This window comes from Tinamus guttatus, unplaced genomic scaffold (genome assembly GCF_059628265.1).
Source record: "Tinamus guttatus ecotype Peru unplaced genomic scaffold, ASM5962826v1 Tinamus_guttatus_pri_ptg000250l, whole genome shotgun sequence".
Taxonomy (NCBI): domain Eukaryota; kingdom Metazoa; phylum Chordata; class Aves; order Tinamiformes; family Tinamidae; genus Tinamus; species Tinamus guttatus.
The window spans coordinates 1542-29523 of record NW_028288784.1 but is presented as its reverse complement, the minus strand read 5'-3'; the positions used below and the strand labels follow the sequence as shown (position 1 = coordinate 29523).

At 45.1% G+C, this 27982-nt stretch overlaps 1 protein-coding gene across 1 annotated transcript; it reads left to right on the top strand.

Annotated features, from left to right (window-relative positions):
• Nucleotides 1–504: 504 nt before the first annotated feature.
• Nucleotides 505–25198, top strand: LOC148594362 (FERM domain-containing protein 4A-like; the record flags this gene model as incomplete). Its single annotated transcript, XM_088526688.1, has 5 exons — nt 505–599; nt 7604–7696; nt 18468–18552; nt 22531–22587; nt 25023–25198. Coding segments are annotated over 5 exons (357 nt in total), but the record flags the coding sequence as incomplete, so codon positions are not given.
• Between the last annotated feature and the right edge of the window lie 2784 nt (nt 25199–27982).

Sequence of the window (27982 nt, the reverse complement as noted above, 5' to 3'; positions counted from 1 at the left end):
CCTCATCCTTAAATGACAAACAGTAGTGAACGGGAAATTATTCTGTTTTCCAATTTACTTCTCATTTGGTCCTGTCACATTTTATCTTTTGGCACTATGTTTTTATTAGTGCTATGAGTATATATCTGCACTGTGCGTGTGAGAGTGGGTGTCTGAAATGTGTTTGTAAAGGTTCCTGATAAAAAGCTTTAACAACTTAGATTATCAGAGAAGCATGAGTGAGCTAGTCATGGTAAACCTGAGCACTGGCAGATGGTAGGTCATTTCTGTACAGAGAAATTAAGTACCAAAGAGGCTGGAGGCACCTGCTCTTTATTATTTACCTAGGAGGGAAACTACTGCTCATTTCAAAGGGCTCATGTTACTTGAAAATTTCACTTGAACACAAGGGAAAACAAAAAAAAAGGCAATAGAGTCCCTCCAAATGCAGGAGTTCCTTCCAGAAACATGTTGCAGTTATATCAACGTTCTTCATTTTGATCACTTTCTTTCTTTGCTTTCCAGCCAAAGCTTTTGGCGAAGGAGTTGCTCGACCTGGTGGCATCGCATTTCAACCTGAAGGAAAAGGAGTACTTTGGAATTGCATTCACAGATGAAACGTAAGTGCCATGAATGAAAGACTTAAGAGACAGCTGTTAGATCGTAGTAAAATTCAGTGAAATTTCTTCCTAAGCAAAAGGAGCAGCACAGAAGACCTCAAGTCCTAGACCGAAGTCCAGGGAGACGGAACCTCGCATCAGTCTTTCTTGTACTTTCTCTTCTCCAGAGTGATAGAGGCCTCTTGCATTGAATTAAGCACTGTCGAGGGTGTACAGAGACAGTAAGAATCCCTTCCTAACCATATGTTCAAAGATTTCTTGTCATTTGGTATTGGTAAAATGTTATCTTAAGCTCTCTTGGACTTAATATCCAATTGATAGGTTAAAATTATTAACAAATTGGCAGAACTATATAATTAAAGTTTTAATGTGTTCATTCCCTCAAGCAGGTTCAAAACCAATGCTAAATTATTTCAAGGAAAGGAAAAAAATCACTAAATTACTCCATTATTTCTATGCTTTAGAGTTTCTTTAAAAAGAAATGAAAGAAGAAGTGTGAGAAGGAAAGGATTACCAAATTTAATGTGTACTAAATGATTCTTAAATATAAATATTATTTTTATATGAGCTAAATCAAAGAATGGGTCTATTATAGCATATTCATCTCAGAGAGTGCCAGTTGTTCACCTCAAGCCCCAGGTCCTCTGATTACCACAAAATTTGAGCTTTCATACATAGACAGGACATTTCTAGGGCTTGTGTTTGTAAAGTAAAGCATGAAAAGTTGAACTCTTCTTGTTTAAAAGATAGAAGTTAAGTAGAAAATTTACACTGGATAAAAATCGAGGGTCTGGCTACTATGCTGCTGGACCGTGACCTCTCAATGTTACTGTACAATTCCTGTTACTTTTTTTCTGGCTCCCTGTTTCCTCTCTGTAGTTAGACTGTCCTCAGCATACGAAATGCGTCTCATGTGGACACCTACCATATTCCACCCCAGTTTCGGATTTTTCTATAATAATCATTGGGAAAAGAGTCCACCTTTATTTCATTTTAAAAACAAGATTTTCGAACCTCTGTTGTGTTCCCAATACAACGGAGTCAGAACCACTGTCATGAGCCAGCTCTGCTCTCCTGCTCAAGTGGCAGAGCAAAGTAAATGTCTGCAGACAAAATGATTTGGGATCAGGCAATGAGAGGCAGCTGCCTAATGTGCACACCCATACCCACACTGAATGCAGCAGAGATCCCCTCTCCAGAGCCAGTTTTCCTGGCAAATGTCTGCCTTGGGCAGCCTATGGACTTCTCAGGACATGACTCGTGGTGTGGAGGGATACTTAAAAGTCAGACACTTGCAGACCTGAGACCTAAATCAAGAGAGAGCTCAGACTGTGCAGTCATATTGACATGAGCAGCTCGGCACCGATAGGAGAACTCCCACCCAGCACAAATTAAAAAGACTGGTCCTCAAATGAGGAAGAGCGAGAAGCATCAGCAGATTATGGAAGGAGAAAATAACTGTTCACCTGAGTGTTCTTTCTTGTGAGACATGGTGAGTTACTCGATGGGTGCTGCCTGAAGGATGCAGGGAAGTTTAGCAGTGAAGCTAAAGAGGACAAAGGGATGAAAATGTTCTTGTGTCAGCCCTAACAGCACAAAAAGAGAGGAATCGCCTGACAGGCTCATGGGCAGAGAGGGATCTGCAACCACAGAGCAATGGAGCAAGTCCTGGCTGCCAGCTGAGCTGGATGGGCACAGGATTCCCCTGAGAGGGCAAGGGATGCTCAGGAGGAGGTGTCACCAATTAGAGAATGACCGAGGGCTCAGGCTCCAGGTTGAACACAGAGCCGTGTGAGCAAATATCTCAGTTAGTGACGGGAGGACGTGCAAGAGGCTGAGAGAGGCTGTCAAAACCATGCGCAAGGCGCTGGGGGAAGCCAGGTGCAAGTAACAGAATCAGGGATGCGGATGGATGCGCACTGTCTACACGGGATTTCAAAGGGTGAGGTGAGATGGCACCCACTCACCTTGTTCATCTTCTAAAAATCGGTCAAGATGGAGCAAGGATTATATAGCAGGAGCTCAGCTGGCCCAGATGAAAGATTTGGAGAGACCCTCATTACATCTAGCGAACACAATCCAACACCACAGCAGTAAGTCCTAGCCGGTATGAAGCTTCATCTACAGCCCACGGGCTGCCCCATAGTGACCCTTACACGGAGACTTCTTGACTGCTGTGAAAATAACAGAGAGATGATTTACACGTAATATTTCCTCCTCAGCTGTAACAAGCTCTTTTCCAGTGCTGACACAAACAGCAACTCTTTTGTTTGACTGAACACAGCCCAAAAACTTACATGGGCCATGGAACCAGGTCTTGGAAACAGATGTCCCATGTCACCTTCAAAAAGTCAACTGGGCTGTGTGTACCACAGATTTTAACACACGATGCAAATATAACCCGCAATGTGAAATTAAAAAGAAATCCTTTCTGAAAAACTAGGAAAGATGGTCTCTTACCATGTATTTGTACAGCAACCAGCATAGTCTTACGGGTGATCCTCTGAACACACCAGTCATACAAAGAGAAATCTTTGAATTCAGCCATGCAAACCCTCCAAAATTTCCTCCTCTTGGCAAAGAACATTTCTCTGAGTCTTGGTGTGCCTTCCGTGAAAGGACCAGCTAACACAGAATAGCCTTGGTTCGTAAACGTAGTCTGAGGTTGGGTAAATTGCAAGTTTAGAAAGAAGCGAAGCCACTAAACTATTAAATCAATTCTTCTATTTAGAGTAAAAGCTCTATGAGAGTAATTTATTTAGAAATGATTTGGACTGGGGATTTCCATTCATTAGTTGTGCTCTATCATGACAACCCCGAGAAGAAAATCAATAGGAACAACCTTTGCGTTGGCGACTTAATAGTTTCTTGTGATAATATAGGGTCATTACTGCATTCAGTGTGACTAAAATTAGATTGTCAGACTATTATGGGGGAAAGAATAACGCCTCCTATTTTAATGATCAGAGGAACGCTTTACGACATTAGCCATTAGCTGAGGGAGAGCACAGGTCAAAAGGGGGTCCTGTGTAGTATGTGAGGCCAAGCTGTGACACAGATGTAAAGCCAGAAAACCTATATATTGCCTGACTGTGAATTAAAACGCATTGGGAAAGGGCTTTTTTTCCAGTTCAGCTTAGCATGTGTCTTTGCTAACCATCTTTCCCCTTGGCATCAGCGCTTTCAGCATTCACTGAGAGCAAGCAGTCAGAATTCCCCTTCTGTTCTCTGCAGAAGGAACCTTTGGAGCCACAGATAGGTTTCCATGTCCTTTGCTTGTCCTTAGACATGAGCCACCTGCTCCGTGGAGAACTCCCAACTTTTGCATCCCGCTGCTCTTCCTTTCCTGGGCCCAACCAAAAGCTGCTCAGTTAATCTCATCTAGTTTCCAAATCCTTGTGGTCCCTTCCAAAAATATTTCCATTGATAGATGGAAATACCTTACATAAGAAAATCCACATGCTTATTTTTAAAGTTTTGTTTGTTTCTCTAGTGGTTGATGGAAATGGAAAATGGCAAATACGGTTTCCATTATGTGACCTGGTCTTTCTCAACATTCAGTTCAATGTGAGTTTGACCTTAAAGCAGGGTTGTGAGTTGGTTTATTGGTCCAAGTATCTTTATAAAACACAAATAAATGTGAATCCAATTTTAGAAATCCAAACACTTAACCAGTAAATCTCTATAAACAGATCCACCTGAAAGCAAAGTACTCACTGATGTACCACTCTTCACTGAAAGCCCTAATAACAGAAAACAGAAACTACTGCACGCGATCGACAGTACCAACCCTGGGCACCAAAATCCATACTCAGTCTATAACATAAACAGGCCCTGTATCTGTTTGCTATAAGCAATTATGTATTTGTTATTGACACACCAGTTTAACTGCCAACACGGGTACTACGAACAGTGAAAAATTATCTGGCTTTCAGTATTTAACCTCCTCGTAGGTCACTCAAAACTGTTTGCACCGTTATTTGTTAATGCACGGGTGTAAATACCAAAATGAACAAATCAATAGAGATAATGAAGCTGCCTAAATGGGTCCATGAAAACTGCCAAGTTTATTACATGCCTAGAACTATATGTGCAAACATTCTACTCTCTTATATGGGATTGCTCTCTGCGAATAGCCCTGCTGAAGACAAGCAAGACAGCTTCCAGAGCAAAGTGCTTTGTGGCATAACAGCATTGGACCCAGGCTCCCGATAGACAACATGCACTGGCAGATACCAGGCACTGCTCATTGCTGCTGCTCTCTAAATGCCACACATGCGTGTGTGGAAACAAGGGAGCTGGGTGACAATCTGCAGTGCAGAAGCCCTCAGTGATGAAAGATTTTAAGTGGGAATTGAGTACAGCGAGCAGCTAGCTCCTGGCAGTGATTTACATGACCTTCCTCCTTTTGAAGGAGCTCTGGATTTAAGCTCTTCGCAGATAGGAGCAATAAAAACCTTCCAACCCAACATATATATATATGTATATGAATATATATTCTTTTTGTACTGATCACATCAGAATGAGATACAAGTTCCCCAAGTTAAGATGCAGTGAGCATGAAGAGAACGAATCTTTTCAGAATGAGAAATAACATGAAATGAATTATTGTTTTCTGCACTGTGGTTTCTAAACCCTTCATTGCACATGTAAGGCAGATCCAGACATTTCTGTTGAATAAACATAGATGTAAACTGCAAGGCCATTGTCAACAAATTAGTCTTGGTGGGAAGCGGTTGCTACTTTGGTGAGACAAATGCAGCTGGACAGGTTTCGGATAGGATGTCAGGCTTGGTGTGGCTTTTCCTTCCTCTGACAGCATTTCATACCTTGGTATAAAGGCTCATTTTGTACCTTGTCTTGGAATGGGTGAGAATGTCTAGTTTCAATCCCCAAGTGGCCTTCAAAGTTAATTTCTGCCACTCTGAATCCCCTCTAAGAGAAACAGAATGGGACCTTGAGACAAAATAAGCGGTCAGTAGGAGAAAGGCCAGCCCTCGAGAAGGGGAATGCAGCTGGAAGTGTGGCCACCTCCAAGTTTTGCATGCCCAGATCAGGGTTCTTTCAAGAGGGTTCATTTTCCGAGCATCTATCTTCTAAAAACCAAATCTTACTAAAGCATGTGCTTGACCTGAGCAATGGGCCCCAGTGCAGCAGGTCTGTGTGCCTCTAACACACAGTTACCTCTCTATCTAGAGGAAAAAATACAGAAAAAGTTTGTTAAAAATATGTAGAGAAAAAAAGTTATTAAAAGGTTAATTTTTTTAAAAAAAGAAGACTAAGACACTAAAAAGAAGACTACGTCTGAAAACTCCCCACCTCCACCAATCTCGCTTGTCCCTTGTTGAGCTGTCGAAGGACTAATGGGCCAAGGAAAATACTTTCACCTGGCAAAAGTGAATATGAGTTTTTTTTTAATAAATGCCTGATCCTGAGCTCAGTGGAGTGGTAAGTGGAGCTCCCAGGCCCTTCTGAATCCCTTGCACTGTGCAAAGCAGCGTGCTGCACCAGAGGCTGGCAAGCCCCGTGTCCCCGTTGGTCTCGGAACAGCCCGGAGCTGTCTGGCTGTGCAGATCCCTGGGCTACCAACCCCTTTCAGCATCTGCATAAGCCAGGGCAGCTGTTCAGAAAATTAAATTGAACCCAGGTGACACAAAGCCTCCTGAAATTGCTACTTTCCCCTTTATTTATTTTTTCTAGAAAAGAGGGGGTAGGGAAGCTGCAAATATGGTTAAATTGCTAAATAGCTGTTGTGGCTTCGCTTCCAAGGCAGTTTCTCAGTTACTCAAAGCACAGGCGATTTCGAGGAGTAATGGGCAGACTCCTGTGAAAGCTGCTGTGCTTGCTGACAGGGTACATTTCTAAGGCTTGTGGCAACCCTAGAACTTAATTTAACACTGTTTTCAAGCATATCTCTTTTTTTTTTCCTTTTTTTGGTGAAATGATTAATCTTGAGGATTACCATGAACCAATGTCTACAGAATGGAACAGAGCTCAGAACATCTGAATTCCATTTCCTGCTTTATTTGCTGCATGCTTTCCCCCCCAAATCCCTTTAAATCTCTCTGCCATTGCTTGCCTAGACAGTGAAGTGCTGAAGGCAGGGGCAGCTTTTCCCTTTGGATGAAACCTGGTCTGACTGAAATCAATAGCAAAATGTCCACAGGACGCAATTCTAGCAGCACTCAAGGCAGCGGCAAAATTCCTGCCGCCTTCAGAGGGGCCTGAATTTCACCCTACGTATTTCCATGGCGTATAATTTAATGGGGCCTTTATCTCAGCTGAGGAGTGAGATGCCAGTGCAATACAAACAAAGGTATTTATAAACCACCACACAGGGAGCAGGCTGTTTCCAATGCGTGCAACGAGACAAAGAGCAGAGCTCCTGCCCAGGGAAGGCACAAACGGATAAATCGTAGGAGAAACTAATAGCGACAGGTAGCATCTAGGCACAGGAGGAGCAGCACGTGGTGACTGGAGCTGGAAGGCTTCGTGGAGCAGCTGTTTTGCAGGAGCTCTCTGGCGGAGGGAGAAGCAAGGCTTGGCAAACCTGGAGAGGCTCTTCCAGGCGTGAGGGTGGTAAATAAACTGTCAGGCTGGATGCAGTTGGGTTGAGCCTTGAGTGAAGCACTGCAGGCATCGTGGTAACTATTAACAATATGGATTTTTAATGAAAATCTTGACAGGCTTTTAATGATGCATCTGCTTCGGGGGGTTGTAATAAAAGGTGAAGCTCTTAACATTTTGTCGTGTCCTGACTGCTCTGTGCTGTCAGCTTTCACTCTGACAGATTGAACTTCAGCTCACCGGTTCTCATACTGAAACGTCGCCAGGATGATATCGCTTCTGTTCCTCAAACATTTACTGTTTTCAAATATCAGGCAATAGCCAAGGGCAAATAGCACGCGTTTGGGTTCACCTTTTTTAACACCTCGGACCTCGTTGCAATGAGTAGCAAGGAACCTCTTTTCTATTGGGCTCATGACGGTCTCCTCTCTCGTCAGGGGGCACTTGAACTGGCTCCAGCTGGACCGCCGAGTGCTGGAACATGACTTCCCCAAAAAGTCAGGACCGGTTGTGTTGTACTTTTGTGTCAGGTAAGTGCGCGATACAAAGTCATTCCGTCGGGATACACCTAAGAATGGCCCATTTCCTAGGGGTGAAGAAACAGGGTTGTCCACTTCCCACGTTGTAGAAATGCCCGTAGACAAAGCGACACTTTTATGGCTGCTCCTTTTAAGCTCTTGGGCTTTGAGAACTCCTCTCACACCCGTGTAAATGAGCTGTAGCCACAGGAAGACCCGTAGCTGCACAGAGGGAAACTGTGCATGAGGAACGATCAGATGTTATGTCTCATGGATTTAAAGTTTTATTTGTGGGTTTTGAACACTCCTAGAAGGTCCAAGCTTGGCAGGGCTGCAGAACAAAAGCCTCTTTCTGCCAGCAAAACCAATTTGAACCAGCCACCTGGAGGAAAAACACTCACTTCCTCTTCGGTGAGCCATCCATTTCCCCTGGATTTTGCCCAAAGTGTGTGTTATGTCAGTGTCCAAATTAATCCCAGTATAAATCTGTCATACTCACATTCTGGATTCAGCCGCACAATGGCACAATGAATTATCTGCAATAGCAAATGATGGCATTTTCTGGCAACCAGTTGGCTTATGTGTGTGTACAGGGCACATCTGTAGACTGGACAGGACCAGATCAGGAAGTTTTTAATGAAGATTGTGCCAGGGTTAGAGAATTTCTCTGCATTGGGGGGTTTTGCAAGGAACTGTTAGCATTTGGGAGCCGCTGGAATGCTCTCAGTGCTCTTGTGTAAATACAATACGCAGCTTTGCTGCCTCCAAGGGAGATATTTTCTGAGAAGACAAATCTGTTCTTGCAGCACTAAAAGACCCGGAAGGAGGCTGGGGGTTGGGATGGCATCTGTACAAAGTTAACTTGGGGCTTTTTACTTACTTTTAATGTATAGCTCATGTCTAGAACTGGTGAAGTGATACGGTGCCTTTTTCTGTCAGCCTTTCCACTCCAGTGTTACGTTACATCTGACATCACCCGCGTTCATTCCACAGTATCCACAAAAAATGAACACTTACTTTTGAGTTTCTTCCCCTAAGTGAGGCTTCTTTTTATCCCCCTGCACAGCGATTGTCATTCATGTAACTTCCATTACAAGGGTGGCTTTGCAAGAGAAGAGCCTCTTTGTTCTGCTCTGTCCTTATATTTAGCAGTAGATTTATTTTAGGACAAATCAAGGTTGCATGGAGCCCCCACAACTCAAGAGCTGGTCTGGTGTTTCCCGAAGAAGTAGGCTATTGTACCTGTGAGATTTCAGGTGCTCTGAACTATAAGGATAGATCCCGAACATTTCCAGTGTATATGATCCAGATCCGCCCAAGTTTCACAAGAGCTAAGTACAGTTTTTAGCTGTGGAACAGCGATGCATAAAGCCCAGTACTACTGAGTTACACTAATACTAATTTCAGGGATGATTCAGTGAGCTTAAATATTGCCATTTGTATTGTTTTATGAGAGCTGGCAACACAGTGGAGACAAGTCATTCTAGCAATATCATAGCCAAGGGATATCTTGGGATTATTGATCCATACAACAATTTAGTAAATGACCAAATAAGTGACCTCTCCTATTCTGGAGCGATAATCCATAGGACAAATCCATAGTGAAAAATCAGCTTTCAGTGGCTGAAAAGAGGGAGTGTGAAAAAAAGGCTGACCAGAGCATTATACTCTCTTTTGTGGTGGTAATGAGTGGATCCCTCACACTGCACTGCAGTCTGGAATGGATGGGAAGGAGAGATGACTCAAAAATGAAGAATGAGCATTAATTTATCTCTGCTTTTTCGACTGGTTTTCTTCCCCTGCGGGTGCCAGTTGCTCGCAAGAAGTTGCAAGAGTTTCCAACAAGTAACAGGTACCCATATCCATCCCCAAACCTGATCTGAGCAGAAGGCACTTGGAGGAGCAGCTGTCTCCAGCCAGCTGGTGAAGCTGGAAAGGCCCCACATATCTATTACCTGGCTTGAGAATGAAAGCAGAGGTGAAGAAGGGGATGTGAAGAGACAAATAGGTGGTATGTGATGGCCTGAGAGTGCACAGTGCTATAGGGAACCATTCCTACCAGCAGCAGAAGGTTCCCTTCCCCCTGCTGCCGTGGGAGAAGCAGAGATAACTACTTCTTTCCTCAGGTATCTACATAAGTGCTAATTTTTAAGTGATGCCGTGCCGTACACCTTGGTAATGGGCTGCCTGTGTTTCAGATACATTTCTGACATTATCTCTCTCAAGAATTCCAGACGAAAAAGCTTAGAATGGTGCTGGGGGTCCTAATTGGGGGGATAGTAATACAAGTAACCAGATGTGCCAGATGTTCATTACAGAGAAATCTGTTTACTGAATCAGGATTTAGGAATCATGTGGGCTTTTTACTCCTGTCTAAGTAAATGCACAGTGGAACCATACTGGGTAACTACTGAAGATATGAAGCTTCAGGCAAGAACAGTAAATGGTAGTTCTTGTGGAGGGAAAGCTCTGGAAGAACCATTTTCATCTTTTATGTGACCATCAAATTGCTTTTACCCTTCAAATGCCTGCGGCAGTGTTGATGGGCAGCCTGCCCACCAAACATACCACGTTATTTACATTGCTCTAAGTGTTCACTTGAAGGGCAGCACACTTTTTAAGCTAAAGTTTGTTGGAGGGACTGTTTGCAAACAGGACATTTCACAAACATTGCAAAGTGAATTTTTCCTCCCTTATTTAACTTTGCAGCACTGTTGAAGCTGTTTCATAGTGTTTTGTTGCACTTTTCCTCAGGGCTTGACATTGCCTAGCATTACTGTCCAGTGTCTTCTGTAATGAAAGACCAACAATTTCACAGAGCTCTGTGAAAGAAGGAGGAAGAAGGATGTTCTTAGCATTGGTTCAGATGGAATCTTTTTTTGCCCTTGCACACATACACAGCTACCACTTAACCCTCTGTCTTTAGGATCTCACAATGCTTCTTTGGGAGCTTTCCACTGAGAACAGCATAGGAACCTAGGAAGCAATCAAAATTTCTTGTGCAGATATGAACTGCCCGGTGGCTATTCTTGTGCAATATTATTTTATGAGGCTCTTTGCTAATGTCCATTTACATAGCATTAAAGCTGTACATGAAAGCAAGAGGGACTGTCATGTGTCTTTCAGGAGAGGTGGGGCATCTGGCAGGAGGACGGGAGTGATATTAGTTCTCATCTTAGAATAGCTTCCTATGTGGCTTTCTAAATCTCTGGCCACTTGAGGGTAGGTGAAACTCATTCCTTGCCTCAGAGGATCTACAGGGCATCGACAAGAAGTCAGATGAGACCCAGGAGAAGGAAAGGACAGAGGGTCGGGGGTGAAAAGGAGGAGGGTGGCTGGGTTAGTTGCCTTTCCTGGGGTATTTTGAGACCAGAAGAGGACAGTTGACATCGTACATTATGAACTAAGCTGCATGATGAAAGGCAGAAACCTAAGTGAGGTGTGGAAAGCCAGAGCCAGGAGGTCAGAGGAAAACACAGAGCAAGCAGTGGCTTCTGATGAAGGTTGTGCTTTCAGCAGGGAGCAGAAAGTGGAGCAGCATTTTGGTCTAATTCCAGTGGACAGGAGAAAAAAAGCAAAGCTATTTCCTTGGTGGAAATCCTCGAGGTGAGAGAAGACCAGAGCAAGAAGCTCAGAGCTTTTCATAGAAAGCAAAGCTAGCCTGTTTTACAATGAGGTCTCACCCTCAAACAAGGACCCTGAAGGATCAGAAATCCCTGGTTAGAGAAGAGCCAGCATGGGACTGATCTTTTACCTTCCAGATGTTTATCATGCTGTTAACTTATATAAACAAGCTCAGCAAATAACATTCAGTTCCCTGGTGCAATTTGGAAGATATTGGTGCATAATGAATATACGTATTCTCAGGGTAGCTCCACCAGCTAATCACTGGCAACGCGCTGCAGAAGTCATCATGCTGAATCAAAACATATTTCATGCAGAAGGGCTTTTCTCCCAGGAAGACATAAAAAATAAATCCTTCACATTCAAATACAGCATGAGGCAGCGTTTGTATCTATGACCTGAAACAAGAGAACAGCACAGAAACACAGGCTGCAACGCTCATCTATGTCCTTACTTGCCTTAATTTGAAAGGATGTAGCTCTGGGAGCGCTGCTGGTGGCCTTGGTGCCCTTGGTCTGTGCTTGGTGTGATGAGTCCTGCCACGTGCAAGGTGTTTAGCTGGTAGCCTGCTCCATGTCGGAGCTAGTTAGCACAGCTCCTTCCTTGGACAGTTCTTGGAGACCAATAGTCACTTTTTAGGCATAGTTCACATGTCCTACTGTAGCTCACTGCTTTCATATTCAATGAGTTGCAATCTAAAACAGCCGATTTCTCTTCCCTGAGCGAAGACGCCAGCTCACATGTGTGTCGATGGTAGCTACCTACCTACCTTTCACCTGGTGAATCCCTCCATATGCACTAAGGGCAGCCTATACAACACAGAATCACAGAAGGGTTGAGGTTGGAAGGGACCTCTAGAGATCATCTAGTCCAACCCCCTGCTCCAGCAGGGACACCCAGAGCACGTGGCACAGGGTGGCATCCAGGTGGGTTTGGAAGATCTCCAGAAAAGGAGACTCCACAGCCTCTCTGGGCAGCCTGTTATTATTTCAAGCAGGACCAGCTCAGCCAGGCCTAAGGAAGCATCTCCCACGTACAGGACTTTGCCCAACTACCTGGCTGGAATCAAATTAGATTCCAGGTGCTAATGAAGCCTTAGATTACTTCAAGCCTCCCTCTATATCCAGTCTTTAAACCAATATATTCCATTAGATAAGGACTAACCTTAAAAAAATAAAAGAAACACTAGTCTGTTTGGGAGTAGCTGTCCCTAAAAGCAAGGGAAATGCTTGTCTCAGAGAAATTCGATTAGGGGATGGTGTTGACAGCAGCTGCTGTGGCAGGAAGAGCTGAATAGAACCACACTAAATTAACCAGAGACAATTTATTTGTCTCACATGCAGAGGGCTGTGTTTCTCTCTCCCTGGTTTTCCGCACTAGACGGGTATGTGGTGCTCCACCGTTTTGTTCCGGGCAATGGGGGCATGGGGGAGATGGATTCACTGCAGTGGTCTTTGAATAGATCCCTGAGGAGAGCTGGTGGGACAAGGGAAAGCAGCCAGAAAGCTGGTGCCAAGATGAGGAGGGAGAGCTGGTAGTAGAGCCTCTTCCCCTCAGATCCCCAGTTTACTCTCCCCTGAGGGAAAAGGAGCAGCCCTCCATCCATCTATGGTAGGAAGCACGAGGAACTGGGGAGAGAGGCAGGAGTGGATTATGAAATATGTCAATTCTGTAGTCAGGGGAGAGGAAGGGAAACAACATGGTTTTCTTCCAGCCCTGGGAATACTTCATCCTCGTTGTTAGCGCCCAGAGGAAGAAGCTAGGGAATCATCGTAGATATTTTTAATGAGGATAAAGGATAAAGCTCTATCCTTTCCCCTCCCCAAGTGCTCTTGGCCCCTGTCAGAGCCAGCCCTTGTTTGTGCTGGAAGAAAAGGCTCCCTGCACACAATTTATTGTGGCCTTCGCAGGGTGGCCCCTGCTCTGCTCACCAGGGGGAAGGTGTAATAAATTGCCTGCGGGGAGGCCTTGCTCCTTGGAGCCTCTTTAGAGATACGAGAAACTTCTGTCCAGACAGAAGATTTACTCGTGTGAAAACTGACCTTTGCTTGAGGAAAGGAACTAATGGGGCTCTGCTACTTAGCTCCGAGCAGAGCCATCCATTACACACATGTCTTAATAGCAGTCGGGCTCTGGAGTCCCATAACATAATTTCTGTTTTCTGCTTAACTGGGAATATATTTGGATAAGAGAGCTGTGTTTAGAGAAGGGGATAAGTTGTTTTCCCTTCGCATTCAGCTACCTGAGGGGGAAGAAAAAAGCAACAATCTAAAAAAAATGTTATTTTGAGCCACATTTTGAATGCCTTGAGGCTGGCAGCACTGTCTTGTTTAATTTTAGGAGGCATTTAAACAGCACGATAGACACTATGCAGAAATGATGGATGCTGTCAGGGTAGGATTTGTACCTAATTTGGATCAAGCAGCAGCACCTAAGTTAATGCCTACACACAGATTCTCTGGCTGGGTCAAAATCACAGACATTATTTCCATTTGCATTGCAACTTGTGCATTTATATCTTTCCCCAGTGGGAGTGATTTGCTGTCAGCAGCAAAGCCAGCAGAAAGGGCAGTTACGGGGGTGTCCCATGAAAACAGGATTGAAAAAAGTGCTGCAGGGGTAGATCCTGGTACTGGAGCACTGGGTCATTTGCAGAAATTCCCGGGATGTCTAGTGTGGGAGAGTATTGGGTCCTGAATAGTCCAAAGTAGGCCGTTTAGTATTTTGCAGATGGAAAAGGTGAAGCAGAGGAATGAATAAATATCCTCAAACCACATGGTTTTAAGAAAAAAATTGAATGGGCAGCTGGAAAATGTGCAAGCAGCTTTAGGGTGCAGTGCAGACGGTAGGAGAAAGGGAGGAGGCCCAGATTAAATAATCGCCACGGCTTTGGCAGCTGCAATTCCTCATCCTCCTGGAATCCCCTTTCCCTCCAGCGAGGTAGCAGTAGACACAGTCCCTCCTGCTCCATCCTGTTGTCCATGCACCAACGGGGACGTCTCCAGCCTCAGCTGTGACCCCTCACACTGTGGCGGACGCTCGAGCACGGGACAAGCGCAGCGCACAGGGCACAGGACGGAAATCCGAGGGAATACAGATGGGAGGCAAAGGGGGTTTTAACCATCCCTGATTTTTATTCGTGGCTGCTTACTTAACAGGCCAGCTATTTAGCAGGACCACTGTCTGCTTGAAGTGTCAGCACGTACAGTACTCACGCACAACTAGTAGCTAGCAGGGATGGAAAATAAAAGTGTGATCAGCACTGTCCAGAAAGCTCATTTAGCATAAAACACTGGGCATAATGACATCTGCATTTAAGTCCATTATACTGATGTATGTGATTTTTCTTTTAGCCTGTAGCCTCAAATTTCTCAAATTATCCACTGAGATTGTAAGTGGTAGGGTATAATAGGCCAGATCTTGGGATGGATGAGGCAAAAAGGGGTCTTCTCCTTTACCCATTGCTTTGAAATAACAGCTGGAGCGACCATCCGCTGACAGAGCCTCCTCTGCCCATCTCGGAGTCCTCTCTCCTGAGGGCTAAGTGTGTTTCCTACCTAGAACAGGACGAAGCACCAAAGATCACTGCACATCAAACTCAAAATCTTCTTGCTTCATTTTGACATTTTCCATGGTTTTATCTTTTTTTTCTTTTTGTCATTTTTCCCAGCAAAAATCATGTTTTAACTAAAGCTAAGGAGAGCCATTTGATTTTTTTTCCCCCCCTATCCCATTTGTAATGGATGCAAGAGGGGGCATGTTGTCTCCCTGGATGGAAGGGGTATCCCAGGGCTGGTGGGAAGCAACACCCTTTGCCAACACTAAGGACCCCTCCAGGGTCAGGAGCTTCCAGAGTTGCTCATTGCAGGCAGGAGCACATAAGAGTCTGTGCTTGGCTGGTAGCAATGCAGATCACCAGCCATCCCGGCATGAGGGGTCTTAGGCCATCTCAGAGCAAGTTGCCAGTTAACCCACGCTTAATACAGAGTGATCTGATAAGTACAAGACATGTCCTCACATTAAAAGACTTAAATGTTCCAGATGCAGTAGTTACCCAAGTCTTCCACGATACTACTGCAGTACTCGGCGATTACCTTCCTGCGCCGAGAGCAAGCAGTCAAGACAGGCACTTGGTCTTCATTACCCAGCATAATATTCACTGGTCCATTTAATTAATGCTTAGAAAATGTACTTGATGAATTACAAGTGACCCAGGGGGCAGCATGAGGGGAAACACAGAAATAGGATTATCAATGGCTGGCTCTCGCTTCTTTTAAACTTAAAAAGAAAACCACTCACAACGTCCTGTGGGATTTTCTTCCTTCTTTTCCTCGGAGCAGGCACCTAATTTCTCATGGCAACAGTTGCTGCGGATGAGGGAAACTCTTGTAGGAGCTGCCTGAGGGAAAACTGTCTGCAGTTGTGGTGTACGAGGTGCAGGCAGCCCGTCCGAGGCGTGGGACACACTGCACTGCCGACATCTCTGTCCTTCTGGAATTTCCTGGATATATCAGCTGCACAGCACATGGATTTCACCTGTAGGAATGCTGCTCTCTGGGGAGTCCTTGACAAAGATTTTATAGTTCCCCCCCAAACTGAGGGCCTTGAAATATGCAGGAATAAAAGTGGCTATTGGGGTAATAGAAGTGTCACTGGAGGGGAGAGTATTTACAAACACAGAACAACAGCCCCAAACAGCTGAATAGTTTGATCAAGGTCATGAGGGAAACCTGTGTCAGAGTCATGAATTTAACCTACATCTCTTGCTTGGTTCATTGCCTTAGCAGCTGGATCCTTCTTCCTTCCTCCTTAGTCATTGACATACCACTCATTTTAAAGTGTGCTTTCCTTCCTTGTGTTTGGAAAAGGTGAAAATGGGAGGCGGTCTGACAGAAATCCTTAATCAGGGCAAAAAATCAAAATGTCTTTCCCTCCCCTTTCTGCTGTTCAAGGGAGCCTGCCCCAGTTCAGATTTTCAAAGCTCGATCTGCAGATCTGGTTTCTGTCAACAGCACCGATCTGTGGGTGCTCAGACTTGGTATCCACATGGGTGCATGGCTGGGAGCCAGGAGCTCACCAGCACTTTCTGCTCTGCAGATCACTTGAGAATTGGGGTTTCTTTGTGAAGATGAAGTATCATGTGCCGGCTCTGGGCTCTGAAGACACTCATTTTTACACAGAAAATGATCTGTGCAAGTGTGTAAGCCTTTGGGAGAGATCTTTGCAGCCTCCCGAAATGCAATGTTGCCCTCTAGTGATCAGCAGGATGATCTTGTTTGATCTGCTGATGAAACAAAAAGCAGGCTTTGAAAATCGGACAGATTTTTCTTCTTTCGTCCAACCCTGGAATTAAAGATCTTACTGTCACACATTGGACAGCATTGGGAGTGGCAATAAGCAGAGAACGTCCTTCAAGAAGAGCAGTAGGTGTGAAATTACCAGTTTTTCTCCATGAATTCAGCAGATGGAAAGCCAGCTGCACTCACAAGGCAAATCTAGCAAGAAGGTACCATTTTAATGTGGTGTCTTCTCTTTTTCAGTTCGAAAGCCAATATCTTTTTACTTACTTAAATAGAGTTTCAAGAACGTTAGGTGAAATCCTGTGGAAACGAGGGAGGAAAAATGAAAACATAGGGTTTTTTTTCACATTTGACCTATTCTGGGGGAGAGGTGAAGGGATAAGAGTCAGAGAAGTTCAGCAGATAACCAAAAAATTCCTCAGAATGTTTCTCTTGCTCTTAATAAGTAAATAGCTCACTGGACCTGTCAGGAAAGAAGCCGGTTTGAAGGGTCTTTGGAACTTGGGAGCACTACAAAGCTTTGACCTTTACCCCTAGAAAGGTTACATTTAAGGCCCTGGATTCTGCAAACAGCTCCACACGGACAAGCTCTGTAAAGCTTGTAGGCAGCCCCAGGAGCTTCGGCAGGTCTCACAGCTCTGCTCCTGGATTGCAGGGTCAGACACTGAGCTTCCCTGTAACTGGACCCGGCAATTCAAACCTGCTTTCTAAGGGATCTCATTGTTTTTTTTAAGTTCCTAATGCAGACAGCATTTCCCTGGCACCTTCTCTATTCTAATTGCCTGTGACAAGCCATGATAGTAGTGGAATTTAGGTAAGGGACATTGTGTCACTGTACTGCAACTTAAAGATCACTCTAAATCGGAGGAGGCAAGTATATATATTTTTCTCCTTATTCAAAATATAAGATAAATTCAAAATTCATCTTCATCATTCCCAGCCTTTCTCTGTTACCATAGGAACCTTAAAAACACAGGAGATATTTATATACAATGATCAGTAACATGGCGGCATCTTGCAATTATTTCGTCTTGAACTTCTTTCCCTGGAAGGTCACAGAGCAGAGGTGAGGGCTGGAGTCTGTTCATGCTTTTGGCAAAACTCTCACAGTTGATATTGCCACAGAATCAAAACTTTAAAGCAAGCAGAACACACAATACTGAATTGATCGATACATGTGGTGAACTTTTCAACATAATTGCAAATATTTGGGATATTCATCTAATGCAAGAGAGTGTTTTTTTCTAAAACTGAGCGTTTGGGCTGAGCAGGTTCTTACTGAGTTCTGAGTTGATCTTCTGCCCAAAATATTACAAAATTGTCCTTCCTACTCATTCCCAGCATCACTGTTCATTGTACCGGCAAATTGTGTGAGGGCCTCAGCAATTTCGCCGCTTACTTTGCCACCAAAACTGCTACGTGCCAGCTGCTGAAATACATGAAGAAACCCTTATAAAAAATACCCGACACAAGAGCTAAAGCATCCAGGGAAGGAACCCAGGAGTGGATTTCTAGCAGTGATCATTTTACAAAATGCAGTGCAGAAACTGGCAGGCTAGGTGACGGAGGGAGAAAGAAATGCCTCCATGGAGTGATGGAGAATGGAAGGAAGCCTGCACACAAACAAAAGGAAAGATGAGAAACAAAATCATCTAGTGATGAGCTTTCAGTATGGCTAGGGTTGCGGCGAGTGATTGTCTCCTACAATATCCTCAAGTGTCTTCCATCTTCTCGGTCTCCTTTTTAAGGAGGAATTGTTTACTGTAGACTCGTGATGAGGTTGCTGCGCATTCCTGCAGTGAGTCCGTTTTCACGCTTTCGCCCTGCTCTTTTCTCACCTCTGCCATTTTCCCTTTCAGGTTCTACATTGAAAGCATCTCCTACCTAAAGGATAACGCCACCATTGAGTTGTTCTTCTTGAATGCCAAGTCCTGCATCTACAAGGTAAGGACCTGGACTAAGAGAGTCCTTAGGCCTGCTCTTCCATCCCGTCCATCTTCTCTAACTACCTCATGCTCTCAGGGTAGTTTCTCTTTGCAAGAGGTGCCCTGAGGTAAAGCCGCCCCAGCAAGAGCTTGTGAGGTGAACAGGAGGGCATGTGCAGCTGTTAAATGACCAGATCGCGTGTATTTAAAGGGAAATTCGTGCTTTTATTTATTTGTTTGTTAAAAACTCGCATTTTCGGGAGCTGCTGAGGCTCGCGTTAGCTGTTCCCGCTCGCGCGCGGAAGGCGGCAGCAGCCGCTCACGTTGAGGCGCGGCGCCATCTTGTGGCACAGGGAGCCAGTGCGTGTGCCTGTAGGTGCGAGGTCAGTGTGAGAGGAGGTGTGTGAGGGTGTGCAACAGGCGTGTGCTCGTGCGTGTGCAAGAACGCGGGTGTGCAAGAGTGTGCGTGTGAGTAAGGCCTAGGATGGGCCAGTGTGTGTGACGGTGTGATTGCCTGAAAGCATATGTGTGTGGGGGGACTGCATGTGTGAGGGCAGTGCGAGACAGTGTGAGGGAGGGTTTGTGTGAGGATGTTTGTGAAGGAAAACATGTGTAAGAGTGTGAGAAATATTATTTTTTTTATGCCCAAAATAGCCTTGTAGGTTATTGAAAACACCAGCCTGTTATCACTCAGCCATAAACGAGAGCTACCTGTAGCAAGGCGCTCTGTGTGCCAGAGATAAGGGCTTTCTGGCTCAGGCTGCTGCCCGTGGCCCGGCTGGAGCACCAGTGGCAGAGCAGCAGGGTTGATTTCTGCACTGCAACAAGCTGAGCACATAAGTGGAAGGGGCAGAGTCCGGAAAATTAACCTCAGAGCCCTGGAGCAGGTTTCCAGCCCTGTCGGGTCCTGGCTGAGAGCTGCCAGATCAGCTCTTAGAGGAACAGACTTTTCCCCTCCCTGCAGTCCCCCAAACTTTCCTGCCTTCTCTTTTCCTTTTTCTGCATGGCATGAACATGCTGAGCCCAGGTAAAGCCTGGCTGGCTAAGGACTCTGCCAGCGGGGCTGGAGGGGTGATGTGGACTGTGGAGGGGACTGTATTCCCTGGAATAGAGCTGTATTCCCTCATACCTCACCCTGCACCAGCAGAAACCAGTGATTCCCAGTGATTCGCCTCCTATCTGCTGGTGAGGAAGTGGCAGGAAAGGACTTCTGGAGTCAAGACAGTCCTTGTGCCTTGTCCCACCACCCTAAGCAGGCTTGTGAGCTGCTGAGCAAACCAGTTTATGTGCAATTTGGGTTTTAGTTTCCCATCCTCTGCACGTCCTAAAATGCAGGGACAAAATATGCATGTCCTAAAGTGCAGGATAAAATAGGGGGAGCCAGAAAATGCCATTTTTTCCAGCGCACTGGGATGAGGCAGGGCTGCTGAGATGAGCTCTGCAGAGCTGTGCTCTCTGGCAAGGGTGCAATTAGACGTGCTTACTCAGCCCTCTCCAGCAACGAGCTCAGCGAGCATCACATTTTTGGTTCCTGGGGAAAAGTTCCTTTTTGGAGTATTGCCAGGAAAAGCTTACACTGCTGTTCTTTTTTTGGAGAAAGCTTAAGAAGAAGAAAAAGGGGGAAGAAAAAAAGTGCCTACAGATCTAGGTTGGCCTATTTTAGTCTGACCTCTCCTGAAACCATTACTCTGCACATTCAAGCTGCCTGTTATCTCTGTCCAAAAATAGCCCTGGCCCAGTCCCCCTCACGAGTCCTTCCCTGTCTGACTTCCTACCACAGTCAAGTGTTGCTGTGTTATTAAAAACGTGTTGAATTTGAAAGATGGGTGCAAGATCAGACAGAGGGCGAGCACGCAGCCAGGCACGCCTGGAGGAATCCTCTAGGTAAGGAAAAAGGGATTCAGTATTCAGGCACAACCAGTGCTTGTCCTTCCTGCAACTTGCAGGTGTTGCAAACTCCCAAACCTGGGAAGTTTCCTTGTTGGAAGAAAACGTTCCCCACTGGACTCACCCTGCAACTTAGGGTTGCCCTTAGTTGTCCTACTTGGCCTGTGCACGGTCTGCCTTTTGACCCATCCTGTTGTGTCCCAAGAATCCAGCTGTGCACTCACTGACCCCCACACCCAAACCCTTGTCACAGGGCTAGCACAGCTACCCCCAAAAAAGACCGAGCCAGATCTCTCAAACAAGCCAGCAGCTGGGCATCAACCCCACCACTGTCAGTGGTGCTGTTGAACTACACACACTCCGGCATGGGTTTAGTCCTCTCGCAGACACTGCTTGGGCCCCGTTCAGGGAAGAACACCTGCTCCTAAGAGGCGATACAGACGAGATGTGAGGAAAGAACGGCCTTTAGTCATGAGCTCTGCTGTGCCATGTACCCTTAGGGCCATGGATGGGCCTTGGCCCACCTCCCCGACTAGTCCAGACTAGCCATAACATTGGCATGGGGGTGCAGAGGCTGGTTCCAGGCACTCGGATTCCTCCTGGGCCTGTTCTGCATGACCTGTTGCCATTGGACATGCCTGAAAGCCCCAGTCTGGCCCTGCTTGAATCAATTTATCACACCAGCCGCCTTCCCTTGGCGCTCACACGTCGTTGGTGCAGGTGCCTGTGTGAATCAGGCAGCTCAGTTCAACGGAGGAAGGTGTGTTCATTGCCCCTGGCAGCGCTGGTCTTCGCTCCCCAGGGAGTCGTTATGAAGGAGGTGAGGCAAGTGCTTATTTTAAAAAGCTGGCACTGGTGAGAGCCAAGGACACCTGGGTTTTATCCTCTGTTTTGTTCCCTTTGCTTTTTACTTTGCCAGAGACGAGCCAACGCAGTGACTGTGGCTTGTAAATGAGGTGTGGCCACGGCTTGGCTGGAGCATGGATCACAACAGGCATCTATATTTAGATCACTCAGTTCTTTCCAGATGAAGCAAAATATTAAAAACAGCAGTTTAAATAAATACAGCAGAAAAACCACCACAGGTGCAAGCTGAACCATGTTACTTGTACAGCCCTGGCCACATAAGGGGCTGCATAGGAGATCTAGTTGCAAGGCCAAGGCCAAAACTATCTCCAGAGGGGAAGCCTACTATGTTCCCAAAAGCTCCCATTTGTCAGGAGCCAGGGACTTGGGGAAAGAGAACTTGGCCATGAGGTCCCGCCTCCTCTCCCAAACATCTTTGATGGATCTGCATCCCATGCACACATCCAGCACAACCATCTCAGGCACAGTAGAAGGGCCTTGAGAGGAGTGGATGAGGCCGCCAGTGTCCCTCATGTGCCTGCAGCACCCAAGCGTAACCCTCACAGTTTCACCTGACCTTTCACGATTGGTTTTATCCGTGACTCCAATCCTATAGAATGGAGCAGTTTAGATATGGCAAGAGATTTGCTCTCACAGGTCATTCCAAAAAACAAGCCCAGTCCCAAAACCCCAATTGTGGGGTTGAAGGAGCTGAAACCAAAACTCCTGTAGGGCAGAATATGGCTCTTTTTCCTGTGCATTTAACTTGGACAAGAGCCAGAAAAGTTCTGTGTAGGCTTTGACACAACTTCAGTGAAGACAAATTCTCTCATTTCCTTGCTTCTGAGAGCCAAGGACAAAGCTGTGTTCCCCTGAAACACGGGGGGTATTTTGTGGAGAAAACATGATTTTACTTCCCAGGTTACCTTTCCCTAAATCACAAAGAAAACAAAAATAACCCTGAACCCCTCCACCTTCTTCTCCCGCCTGCCCAGGAGTCCCTTCATGCCATGTCCAGTTATGCTTCATTTCCCAAGCCATTACACCGAATATTTGGCTTTCTCCACGTCCCAGCGAGCAGGTTCAGCCTTCCTGTGGTCTCCAGGAACACAGGGAATGCTTTGAAGCCCAGCCAGGGGGGAGAGCTGGCGCTGCACGCCTCAGTGCGCCGCAGCCGGGAGGAGGTGCACGTTCTTGCAGGGGCTCCAACTGATTGGACTTTCTGTCTCTCTCTGTTTTGTTTTGTTTTGTTTTGTCTCTCAAGGAACTCATTGAGGTTGATAGCGAAGTGGTGTTTGAACTGGCTGCCTACATCTTGCAGGTAAGCAACAACCTTCTCTAGCTTCCTGCTTTGTGCATCAAAGCTCTTGGAGAGCTGCAAAATCACACCAAAAAGGGCTGAACAGAAGTAGAAGGATTCTCAAAACGGACAAGCTATGAAATTCATCCTTACACACCTTCCATCACTTATAACAATGCAAAACACATACAGAAGGCTCCCAAACCAGAGCTTTCCATCCAGGAAGCAGAAGCCACTGCCCAACATTTTGCATCCATAAAATGTTACGCCTGTTATGCTTGCACCAGCACAGATATGAAATGCCCTAGGATATGATTTAAACCCAGGTGAAATTTAACTGATGAATGAGATTTCCTACATGAAATCCTTCTGTGTTCCCCTCCAGTGACTTCTCAGTGGTGTCTGTTGCACTGGTTTTGCTGTTAGAGCTTGTCCCTGTGAGGATCTCAGTTAGGTTCTTCTGTGTGTGCCCCTGTATTCCCAGTGTGGACAGAAAGACTCAAAGATTTACCAAAACCTTTTTCAGAAACAAGAGCTGTGTCCTGCTCTGCAGGAAGAGGGACGGGCCAGAGAGCAGATTACCAGCAGAGCTTAGTAAATCTGTGGTTCACAAAGAGAAATCTCCAGGATAACAAAGAGGTTTTTGTGAAAGATCCCTTTTTATAAGCGTTCATAGCTGTGGGTGTAGATCAGAGATAATTGTCAGGTGATTCTTGTTCCCCTTTTTTTCAGTCTAATTTTTAATTTCTTGTCAGCCATGAAGCTACGAGGATCCACGTGAGCAGAAAAGCTTTCACATGAGACTGCCCTAATAAATAACAAAGCATTGCACTTCTCTATCACTTTTCATGTGAAAATTGCTTCAGGAAGCAATTAAGGCGTAGGGATTTGAATCTTCATTAAGATCATTTTATGTAACAAAAATGGAGTGAGAAAGTCAGGATGGGGGACTCAATTAAAAGCACATTACAGAAATTGCATATTGGCATGTTGGGGGAATACGCATCCAACACCAGGCTCGTTGTGAGGATCATTAGTAGGGTTATGCCTGTATTGTCTGTTCAACCTAATGAATAACTCGAGCAATTAGCGATCCTACAACCAGATCAAGATCTGCCACTGTGGCCCTCATTGCTGTGATTGTGTTTTTCATCGCAGACAAGCACAGGATGTTGCCTGTATTCCTGTAGTAATTTAATGTGCAACGTAATGAAAGCAGCCAAAACAGGCCACACCTCTGCTGTTTGCAACCAGAAATTACTACAACCCAAGTCTGTGACAGGATCCAAGGACAGCAGGAGCGATCGTACAGCTCTCTGTTCTACTCTCAGTGTTCACTACAGCATTTGGGTCTGAGAACGGGGATATAGAGGCTCTTCCCCACAGGTTTTAATATGCTCGTGCCTGCACAATCTGTGGTGCATCTTTTAGTTTTTGCTGTACATTTAACTTAAATTATGATACTCACGATGATTCCTTCCTGTGAACATAGGAAAGATTGACTTTCAGTTCACTCAGGTGAAAGTGGGAGCCACTAGAGGACTGTCAGAACTCAAGTGATTTAGTCTGCATCCTTGTTCGTGTCACCAGCACAAATCTATCCCAACCTCAGGATTAAAACTTCATTGAACTTGGGCTGAGTGGTTTTGTGGGTGGCTCAACATCTGCAGAGACAAACACCTGAATGTAAAGCCAGGTTCTCTTGGCATTTGAAAACAAGTTACATTACTGACCAGTTGCAAACTACGTTATTGCACTGTACTTTTAAATAGCTGGCAGCAAATGCTTGACATACAGTTTGTAAAATGCAATTTGTGAGTGAAAAATGCAAAATGTGCATTACATCTATTCAGAAGGTGACGGGGCAAATGTGGAGGGTTCCAGATATCCGGTAAGACTCTGGTATTAACCTAACTACTAGAGTGGAACATTACTAAACGCCGTGATGGTAAAAAAATAGAGATATTTAGCTTTTTATGTAAGAAAACTAAATAATTCCACAAAGTGAGGCATCTCCTTGAAAGCTGAGAGTGAGCTAGGCTTTTCAAAATCTAGTTACTAAAATAACCAGGATACTTGTAAGAAGAGACAGGGAGTTTTCAAAGTCCATGGAGACTTTGGAGACCTTTTACTAATATAACTTCCATATTGAGCCCAATTTGCTAGTATTATTTCCTGCAGCCTGTTTGGTATCCACAAACAGAATAAGAAATCATCTATCCACATATGTCACAAACCTTTGGTTTAATAAATTTGTTTAACTGACTGACATATCTGTCAGGACACTTGACTTAGTCCATTAGAAACTGGTTGCAGAAAATATTTGAGAAATCAGTTAGAAAAGGATATTAATGATAAATTAACTTTGCAAAGTGCTTATCTCGAACAATGGTTTTCTTCTTCTTTTTTTTTCTGCTTTTAATATATTTTTTTTCTTTCCATGCTTCATTTTACAGGAGGCAAAAGGAGATTTTTCAAGGTAAGTGAAGTTAAATGTTTTGTCATTGTGTGCTGTGGGAATGAAGCTCATTAAATCCTTGTGCAAGTGATACATGACCCAGTTCGTAGCTAGAAATCCATTTTTCACAAAACACAGCCCTTGACCAGAGCACACATCGCAAACAGCATTGTTTGTGACTGCGTTGTTGACAAATGCCTTTATATGCCCATGAAGTTCAGGAAATAGGGTAGTCTCCAGAAGGAAATTACTAAGGAAATGAATCCACAACTGTTGTTATATCACATAGCTAACCAGAGGCTTAAAATTCCATCACTAATTGATATTTCAGCTTGAATTCGGACAGAGTTATCAAAATCAGAATGTAGATGATTGGGATTCTGCTTCCTTTCAGCCTAATCTTTACAAGTGCTGTAAGAAATTCAAAGAGGTGACTGTGCTTAGTGTTTCAGAAGACTGCTGACGAAATGCCGTATTTTCTTGTGGGTTGACACTATCCATGAGTTACACACTACTAGTGATCAAAGGTTGATATCAGGTGATTTTTTTTTCATGCCTCGCATGAGAAACACGAATGTTCTCGATCTGAAGCCCAGGAGAACTGTCAGTTCTAAAAACTTCCATGTACTATATATTACATTTGTGGAACTTGAGTTCAGCTGGAGGATCACAACATCCACTACAGTTTATTTCAAAAAAAAAGAAAAAATAAAAAAGGTTGAATGGACAAGGAGGTTGAATTGCCAGCAAAGCATGAAGAAGTGCCTCTTTCATCAGCATTGAGGAATATTGAGGGAAAAGTGCAGAGCTGTTCTGTAGACCCATGGATGATAAACATAATATCTCCTGTTGGACAAAGACTTCTAGACAGCTAAATTTGGACAAATCAGTGAAAAGAGACAATGCATTGCAAGTATTGCATGCTCATCCCGGAATGTGAGATGACACGAGCTAACCCTTGATAAAAGGAAGTTCAAGTTCTGCCTTATCTGTCCTCAGACCCTCAGTCAGCTTGCAAAATCCTGACAAGCATCTGACCACAGAAACACAAGCCCAGTCTTGCTTCCTTTTTCAGTTCCACCCACTTCAGAATAACTCAGTTATCAGCAGAGTTTGCTTAGGGGCCATGGGGACACATTTGGCTCTTCTATTTACTGCCTGGTTTCTATACCCTGCCAAGTGATTACCCCAGAACAGCTGGACCCAGCAGAGTTTGACCATTCCAATCTGTGATAAACCACATCTTCCAGTGGGTTTGCTGTGAAGAGCAGCATTTAAAGTTTCTCAGAGTATCCTGCGCATCAGGAAAACTCAGTTAAGAAGCCCATTTCAGCCACTCTTAATGTGAAACTCAGGGCAGAAAGGAATCAGTTAGATGGCTTGGGGTAATATGTCTAAGAGCATTTTAGCTTCAGGTATCCATTTCATCCATACTTGGAAACCTCAAAATCAAGGAGCTTGATGCCCCTTGTAAAAGAAATGATTTGAGTTTATGGCCATGCGTTTGACTGGGCATTAAAACCACAGAAGGCACCAAACCACCTGGTGTTAACTGCGTTCTCCGTGGCGGTATGACCAGCAGCATTGAAACAGCTTTCAGTGCTTCTCGTCTGTGGATCTCCAAGGTTTTATGTGGAAGGTGGTCACCTTACATCCAGCTCAGAGGCAGAGAAGTGGTGCTGTAAGAGCAAGTTGTAAGTGGGCATTGGAGATAAGGCAACCTGCCATATTAATTGAGTTTAAAGCTTTTTGTTGGAGGAAAGTAGAAGAAACCTACCCTAACCTGCTTTGTTCTAGGCACAGACTTAGCATCTGTAGGGTTTTCTGTCCAGCAGCTTCTGTCTAACGTGCACTGACAAGGGTTTATGTGCTGGGCGCGATCCAGGTGCTACTGAAGTCAACGTGAGGTCATTGTGGTCAAGACTTGGCCCACTGTGATTTGTGGTTATTCATATCAGCAGTGTAAAATCTGAGAGGCAAATCAAGCCTGGGGCCAGCAAGAGTTACTGTAGTGGAGAAAAATGTTCTGACTTCGGTTAGGGCTGAAGTTGGCTTCGGTGTTTGAGGTTAGTTGTTGCTGAAATGTTGCTTGTTATAGACTTGGTTGTTCTTTGAAACAGAGAAACTGTACAGTTGCTGAATCTCTTGCAGCTGAGATTTAAAGATAGTATGTTGGGGATGGTAGCGTAGGTTGCGCAAAGGCGGAACTCCTCAAACCCTGCTTTGTACTTAAAAAAAAAAAAAAAAAAAACAGCTAATTCTGAGGAGTCGCATGCTTGGAATGCAGGTTGCAGACATGCAGGTTTCCACACAGGTCTTGTCTACTGCCACCCTCGAATTTACAGCCTGTAAGACTGCACACTTCTCTCTGGATCTGGTCCAGGAAAGTACATAAGCTCTGACTCATTCAAAATGATGGCAGAATTGCTATTCCCACGGGAGCCCTCCTGTGAGCTGCTGCCCATCACCCGAGGGGCTGTGACACCTCAAGTTGTCACAGCTTCAGTTGCGGGGTGGCAGCTGTGCACGGAGGCCGTGGCGCGACTACCTCCTTTATCCCCAAGCCCCAGGGCACCCACGGGGTAGATCAGAGCTTCAGGGCTGCTGAGTGCTGCTTTTCAGACCTTCTGGAAGCTCAAAAACCAGAACGGAGTTCACAAAATCTAGGAGGCCACTTTCCAAACTTGTGGACTGTGGCACCTGCAAGGACAGCAGCTCTTACTGCTGCTTTTGGGGAACTCATCCCATACCTGGGGATAAGAGCTGTGCCTGCAGCACTCTGCTTCCCTTTCCTCAAAGAGGATTTATGAGCCAGTTCAAGCACACATGTCCTGCATCGTTTGGTTGGGTATCATCATGCGTGAGACTTTCAGGGCTGGTTCTGGCTACCTGGCGCCAAACTTGTGAGTCACCAAGTATCTGCTGGGCCTGGGAGTTCGTAGCCTGAATCACCCTAAA